The sequence below is a fragment of the Otolemur garnettii genome, unplaced genomic scaffold (genome assembly GCF_000181295.1).
Source record: "Otolemur garnettii isolate 467f Iridium unplaced genomic scaffold, OtoGar3 scaffold00247, whole genome shotgun sequence".
Taxonomy (NCBI): Eukaryota; Metazoa; Chordata; class Mammalia; order Primates; family Galagidae; genus Otolemur; species Otolemur garnettii.
The window spans coordinates 1,148,814-1,157,150 of NW_003852642.1; the positions used below are offsets into that span (position 1 = coordinate 1,148,814).

Genomic DNA, 8,337 nt, shown 5'->3' on the forward strand with positions numbered 1-8,337 from the left:
CTGTTCCTCCCATTCCCTCTACCCATTCTAAAGACAATCACTGTTGACTAATTGACTATCACAGTTTATGTTTTTCCAAATACATTTTTTGAAAAATGTATTTGCTGTTATGGTATTGGATAAATAAATTATATACTTATATATGTATACATACATATATATATGCACACACATATATATATTCACATATATACAATTTTTTGTGTAATGTTAAAATTTACAAAGTGGATTTATGATGTTTACATCATTTTTTGATTGGCTTTTTCTTTTCTGTCCTTCTGTTCTTTCATTTTATTTTATTTTTTTATTTCGGGATATTATGGGGTACAATCATTTGGTTATACCACTTGTTGTTGTGTGGTTTGAGTCAAAGTGATAAGTGGGCCCATCTCCCAGATAGTGTGCATCTTACCCATTAGGTGTGAATCCACCCACCTCCTCCACACCCTTCCCCCTGCTTCCCTTCCACTGGGTGTTACTTGCATATGTGGGCGCAGGTGTTCCTCAATTAGTTCCAACTTGATAGTAATTTCCTGTGGTATTTCTTTTTCCAACTCTTATGATGAGGAGAATGGTTTCCAGTTCCATCCAAGTTATTATGAAATGTATTAGCTCTGCATTATTTTTATGGCTGAGTAGTATATAATGCTGAGTATCTTATTGTGCAAATTTATTGCATATAATAATTTGAATTACTATCCTTTATAATCTATTTTATAATTTCTACTCTTTATTAGTTATCTAGCTTTTATTTCACTCAATCTATAACCAACAGTGGCTAAATATAACATATTTAAAGAAAAGGGATTTATCTAATATCTTTTTTAAGGATAATTTTACCACTTTTCATCAGAAATTTGAAGAATTTTTAAAAAGTACATATTATCAATAATTTAGATTTCCAAAAGTAATAAACATGGCCAACTATTTAGCCAAGAAAGGAAAATATAAATACAACTATGTAAGAAAGATATTTGAATGAAGCATGAGCTATCTTATATTACCATGGCCTATTGTCCATCACAAATCTTAATTATTTCTATTCCGACAATCTCAATAAGACCTAAAAGAGCCAAAAATTGTTAGAAATATTGCAGTAAAAAAACCCTATTATTCTGTAAAAATAATGTAATTTGCCATATTCTGTTAATATATTTAAAATGTTAAAGATTTTCTTGTTTCCTTCAACATTTACTCCAGTGTTTTAAAAAATATCAATTTTTACATTCTACAAATAAGAAGGTTATAGAGAGTCATTTTACACAATTTCTGTGGTATCTAAATTTTTGATATTTTATTACTATGCGCTGTCCATTGATGTGGATTCTCACATGTTTGGGTGTTGAGAGATTTTTTTAGCCACTCATTTGGTGTTTTGATGTTATAATCTATTCAAAATTAAAATTAAAAGACCAAATTGAATTCAGCAGTAAATAGACAAGGTGACCTGACAGTTTTAGAAATGATGTGATTTCAGCCCGAGAGTGAACACACATCTCTTCCTTCCTATTCCACAGCGAGTGAAATCAATCCTCGACCCACCAGCTTCTCAATGTGTTCTGATCTGCTGCTTGGAAATTGTACTTTATCAAGAAATAAATTTGAAGACACACTTCGTATGCCCTTGACATGTGATATTTTCATGGCCATATGAACTACAATATTATGAATATCTTCAAGTTTGTTTTCTGAGATTTCAACATGAAGAATGTCACTAAAGCTACCATGTTTGTACTGAAGGGCTTCACAGACGACCCCAAACTGCAGGTCCTCTTTTTCATTCTGTTCCTAGCAATTTATCTCTTCACTCTCTTGGGAAATCTAGGGTTGATTGTATTAGTCGTTGGGGACTCCCGGCTCCACAACCCCATGTACTATTTCCTTAGCGTTTTGTCTTCTGTGGATGCCTGTTTTTCCTCAGTCATTACCCCAAATATGTTAGTAAATTTTATGTCAAAGAACAAAGCCATTTCATTCCACGGTTGTGCAGCACAGATGTTTCTTGGTGTTGCTTTTGGAACCACAGAATGCTTTCTGTTGGCTGTGATGGCTTATGACCGCTATGTAGCCATCTACAACCCTCTCCTGTATGCTGTGACCATGTCACCTAGAGTCTATGTGCCACTCATCACCGCCTCCTATGTTGGGGGAATTCTGCACGCTACGTTACACACAGTGGCCACTTTCAGCCTCTCCTTCTGTGGATCCAATGAAATTAGACATTTCTTTTGTGACATCCCTCCCCTCCTCACCATTTCTACTTCTGACACTTACATAAACCAGCTCCTCCTCTTCTACTTTGTGAGCTCCATTGAGATAATCACCATCCTGATTGTCCTGGTCTCTTACGGTTTCATCCTGTTCACAATTCTGAAAATGCGTTCTGCTGGGGGGAGACGAAAAGTGTTCTCTACGTGTGGCTCTCACCTAACAGGAGTGATGATTTACCATGGGACCATCCTCTTCATGTATTTGAGACCAAGTTCCAGTTATGCTTTGGAACATGACATGATCGTTTCAATACTTTACACCATCGTGATTCCCATGCTGAATCCCATCATCTACAGTTTGAGGAACAAAGACATAAAAGAGGCCATCAGAAGAGTGGGAAAGTTGGGGTCTGATGTATTTTTCATACTAAACATTACATGGAAATAAATTAAAACGGATATCCAGTGTCTCAATATCAAAATTCTTTATTTTAGTTTTTTAATGTCTTTCTATTCTTACTGAACATTTTAAAACAAAGATCATAGTCAACATTCTACCCACGCTCTTTCTGCACATGCAGAAGAACTGTGCTTCTTACTAAGTTCGCACACACCACACACATATACATATATGCTGATAGTGGTTATATTAATTTCTGGGACTATAATTATGAAACAGCAGATACAGCATGGCTTAAACAAGAGAAATTTATCTTCTCACAAATACGGAGACTAGAACTCCCAGAGCAAGGTGTTGGCTGGGTTGATTTCTTCTGAGGCCTTTGTCCTTGTTTGCAGCTTTCCAAATCCTGTGTGGGAGTAACAGTTCTATACAGCCTTCTCAATCCTGCCAAGTACTATTGCAAATATTTCCTTTCTGGATAACTCCACAGTCACTCCTGAAATATCCTTCCAGGACTTTAGTTCTGCCCTTAAAAATGTAATAGAATCTCAGAATCGATATTAATATACCTTACATCATCTACCCATTTCCTAATAATACTGGTCTCTTTTTCCTTCCCTTCCTCCCTCTTTCCCTTCCTGTCTCTCCTCCTCCCTCCCTCTTTCCTTCTTCCCTCTTTCTTTCATCTCTTCTCTTTCTCTTTTCCCCTCCTTTCTTTTTTTATCTTCATCTTGTTTCTCATACTAGTTGAAAGCTTACAAATTCCACATGTCTCAATGAACAAGATAAATGATCACATTCAGAGGATGACATTTCCTGTTCTTTTTAATTTTTTATTTATATTAAATAAAATGTTAAAATTCCAACTGACAGTTATTATTCATGTATATGAGGTACAGCGTGATGTTTCAGTGCATATCTACATTGTACAATGATACAGGGTAATCATAACATAAATCGCTTTAAACATTTACAATTTCTTTCAAGGGATAACAATGAAAATCTTCTTTTAGCTCCCTTGACACATAGGCTACGTTGATCTTCATTGTGGTCTCCCTACTGTATAAAAACACAAGATCTTTTTCTGGTCTAGATGAAACTTTGTATCCTTTGCAACTACTTTTCTACTCCACATCTGTGCACTCCATTTTTGGCCAGGTGCTTTGGTGTACATACACATCTAAGTCCCAGCTACTTGGGAGGCTGAAGTAGGAGAATCACTTGAGGCTAGAGGTCACAAACAGCCTGGATGACATAGCCAGACCCTGCCTCTAAAAAAATAAAAATGAAAAATAAATCAGGTGGGCATGCTGGCATGGGTGTGCGGTCTCAGCTCAGGGGAGGTTCCGTAACATCCCAGTAGCAGCCCTGGAGTTGAAGCCTCAGTGAGCTATGGACTGTGACACTGAACTCCAGCCTGGGAGAAACCAGTCTGTTGAGAAGAGGAAGCAAGAAAAAGAGGAAGAAGGAGAAAGAGGAGGAGGAGGAAGAAGAAATCTTGTCTACAATGTCCTCGATATTTTATCTTTCCAAATGTTTTTATTGTTTTCTAGAAAATAAATTGTGAGTATATATTTTGCCTGAAATCATTTGCTCATTTGAATAGAGCTATTTGAGTTCTCTTTGGGTAACACATCATCAAACATTAGAAACTGATGACTTAAATTTTCAGTTTGGTTGCTACCTTTGAGGGGATCATTTCTCTGGTGAGTTAACAGAAAAATATATGTGAAGGGAAGAGAGTGTGTTTCATTGGGAAAAAGTTAATTTTTACTCTTACTAATTCTTCAAATAAACATTAAAACAAAACTAAGTAAAGTAGAATAAAGTAAAAGCATTTGTGAGTATAGGTAAAGTAAAATTGTTTCCATTCTGTGTGCTTGCTAATTAGGAGTTGATGCTTAGCAATAATGACAAAGAAAGTCATTTCTTGTCAATAGCAAAAGAAGAGGACAAAGTCAGGATTAGAGACCCAGCAAAGGTCTATGATAAGGAGTCATCAAAGGTATAAATATCTAGTTTCAATATACTTTTAGTACTTTTGGAATGAATAAAATCAAATTTTATGGTTCAAAATTTGCAAGAAAAGAATTTAATAGTGTAAGAAAAATTTTGTTGTAGAAATAAATGCAGCAACATGTATATTCACAAGCATGAAGGGTTCTCATTATATAGAAGCACATTTAGGGAGAATAAAGTAAAATTTGGAAATTCTTTCATAGAGATTTTAGAATGGAGAAGTAACTTCATAATGAATGATGGAAAAATTCTATCAGCAATGTGAAAAAAATATCAGCCATAGGATCCTGAGGGAATTGCCTCTAGTTATAGTAACTGAAAAACAATTACTCAATTACTAGCCACAGAATATTTGACAAGGATCTCTTCAACAAGATAATCAGCACATAGTTGATACAACTTATCTAAATTTATCTAAATTTAAGTAACACTGTATTGGTGGACTAGCTAATGCCTTATTTGGAAATGTTTTAGAATATATACATACTAGGGTGGTGCCTGTGGCTTAAAAGGGTAGGGCACCAGCCCCATATGCCAGAAGTGGTGGGTTCAAGCCCAGCCCTGGCCAAAAAAACCCCACAAAGAATATATACATATTATTAACTAAAATGAAGGTATTTTAGGCTCTAGTTTATGGCCATAGGACAGTGTTTTTAAATCTTTTTATAATCTCACAGCACATTTGAACCTGTAGTTAAACCTCCACACCACACATAAACTCTGTTGATCAAAAAAAAAAAAAAAAAAAAAAAGACTACAAAAAAAGAACATGTTTACTGTGCTTTGAACTTCTTTCAAAAATAAGTTAATTACTGATCTTTAAAAACTTTCACTGCACACCTACAATCCTTTCACAGCACGCAGTGTGCTGTGGCCATAGTGTTATGAACTATGAACTTGCACTTTTTTTTTAATTTACTCAATTCTAAAAATATACTTTATAAACCAATTTCTTTCAGCAGCCGTTTCGTGGCCTCTTTGACATCTTTGTTCCGCAAGCTGTAGATGATGGGATTCAGCATGGGAATCACGATGGTGTAAAATATCGACACTATCATGTCGTGGTGTGAAGCGTAGCTGGAGCTCGGCCTCATGTAACTGAAGAGTATGGTCCCGTGGTAAATCGTCACTCCGGTTAGGTGAGAGCCACACGTAGAGAACACTTTTCGTCGCCCTTCAACGGAACGAATTTTCAGAATTGCCGACACAATGAAACCGTAAGAGATCAGGACAATCAGGACGGTGACTGTCTCAATGGAGCCCACAAAGTAGAAGAGAAGGAGCTGGTTTGTGTGAGTGTCAGAACAGGAAATAGCAAGAAGAGGAGGGATGTCACAAAAGATGTGTCTGATTTCATTAGATCCACAGAAGGAGAGGCTGAACGTAGCCACAGTGTGTACAGTAGCGTGCAGAATGCCACAGACATAGGAGGTGGTGATGAGTGGCACGTAGACTCTGGGCGACATGCTCACTGCATACAGGAGAGGGTTGTAGATGGCTACATAGCGGTCATAAGCCATTGCCGCCAACAGAAAGCATTCCGTGGTCCCTAAAGCCACAAAGAGAAGCATCTGTGCTGCACAGCCGACAAATGAAATGGCTTTGTTCTCTGCCAGGAAATTAACCAGCATTTTTGGGGTGACAACAGTAGAATAGCAGGCATCCAAGAATGATAAAGCACTGAGAAAGTAGTACATGGGGTTGTGGAGCCGGGAATCCACAATGACCAGTAAGACCAGACCCAAATTTCCTATCAGAGTGAACAGATAGATTGCCAAAAACAATAAAAACAGGAAGACTTGCAGCTCAAAATCGTCTGTGAAGCCCATCAGTATAAACATGGCAACTTCAGTCTTGTTCTCCAAATAAATGGAGTATGCAACCACATCTGATGACAGCCCTTGCATTTCAGCTTTATTTATTGAATATATAAGAAATATCCTGTGAAAATAGAGTGCATCCAATTACATCCTTACTTATTTCTGAGGGTGTAATGATTTCCTTTTTGGTAATAAAATGAGGCTGATTCAAGTGGATGAATTGTACTGGATAAGAAGAAGGGGAAAAAATGACTTAATTTATTACCTACCTAAATTTATCATGTTAAAAGGCCTGCTGATTACAATGATTTTATTTTTCAATTAACCTTCAGCTGAATTTTCTACCACTTCTTATATGACATCATCTTCAAATTCACAGAGATGACTGAATATCCCTATTCATTCACATGTTCATTAATATAAATTATGATATAATTCATTAATGATTCACATGAATGACATGAATAAATGATTATTCATAATTAATTGCTACAAATTATTCATTCATGTTATCATATTATTCCTATTTATTTGTATCATCAAGGGCTAATATGCAGATGCTATGTTTGTTTGAACATAACAGCTTCCACTGTTTGAAAACATTAGTGTGGAAGGCACAACTTGAGTATTGGCCCTTTGATTTGCTGCAAAGAACATAAAACGTCTTCCCTTAATATACATAATTTTAAAATGAGAGAAACCACACTTACATCATAGTTAAATTCAAATGAGGAAAACCACAGTTGAAAAGTTATGTAATTTAAAATGATTTCAGATGACAAAAATGCTATGCATCAGACTAACTTACATTTTGACTTTTTGCTTTGGTCAGCCTTTCCAAAGAAAATGATTTGCTCTGGCAATTATTCTCTTTTATTTCCAGATTTTTTTCCCCTGAAATACTTATAACCCAATTATCAAGTTTTTCACCTCTATAACTTAGTTTATTTTCAAATTTTAACTTCATAGCATTGTGAGATGGATCTCAATTCACACACGTTTTATTCTTGCAAAGTCCTTGGATGTATCTTAAGACATTTCTCTTAAAAATAAATGATGGATGGTGCATCTTACAAAGGTACATGTAGAATATAAATGTCTTAACATAATAACTAAGAAAATGCCATGAAGGCTATGTCAACCAGGTTGATGAAAATATTTCAAATTGTGTATAAAACCAGCACTTTGTACCCCGTGTGCATTAATGTACACAGCGATGATTTAATAAAAATAAATAATGGACACCATAATTTTGAACACTATAATTGCTTTTGGAGTTTCTAAAATAACTATGAAATGAATGTCACCAATAACAACTTACAACTATTTTAACAAAATTTATTACTAAAGGAATAAAACCACTACATTTGTCACAAAGCAGTATTTGATTTCTGCACATTTTCCTGTAATGTTGTCATTCTGTTTCTCAGTACCAAGTACAGAGAAAGAATATTGCATGACCAAAAATAATAAATAATTAAAATAAAATAAATAAAGGGGCATCTGTATCCATACTGAAAACCTTATTTATTGAAACTCAGTTCATATAGAAAGCGCTAAAATTGGGGGGAAGATTTTTCAGCATAGTGTTTTTTTGTTTTTTTGTTTTTTCAGCAGGTCATGAACCAAACATTTTTAAAGGAATAAAAACTCTGTGGTGTGTGGTTCTAGGCTGAATTCAATAATTTACAAATAACTTATATTCAGAATGTAAAACAGGCTGAAAGGTTTTGCCACAATGAGACGACCACACATCAAGGGAATAAAAAAATGAGATTAAAACTTTCAGAAAGAAAAGAAGGCTGTGTTTCTATTTTATATTAAAAGTATTCTCACAGAGACAAGTGAAAGATTTTTCTAATACAGAGAATATGTAGTTTAATAA

At 35.2% G+C, this 8,337-nt stretch overlaps 2 protein-coding genes across 2 annotated transcripts; one reads left to right on the forward strand and one right to left on the reverse strand.

Annotated features, from left to right (window-relative positions):
- Window positions 1-1,261: 1,261 nt before the first annotated feature.
- LOC100945969 (olfactory receptor 1094-like) lies at window positions 1,262-2,658 on the forward strand. Its single transcript, XM_023508425.1, has 2 exons — window positions 1,262-1,277; window positions 1,649-2,658. Exon 2 carries the CDS (start codon window positions 1,702-1,704, stop codon window positions 2,656-2,658), a length of 957 nt encoding a protein of 318 aa, XP_023364193.1. The 5' UTR covers window positions 1,262-1,277; window positions 1,649-1,701.
- Window positions 2,659-5,570: 2,912 nt separating this feature from the next.
- On the reverse strand, window positions 5,571-6,592 carry LOC100946278 (olfactory receptor 5T3-like). Its single transcript, XM_012813146.2, is given in 2 exon segments — window positions 5,571-6,544; window positions 6,547-6,592. Coding segments are annotated over 2 exon segments (1,020 nt in total).
- Between the last annotated feature and the right edge of the window lie 1,745 nt (window positions 6,593-8,337).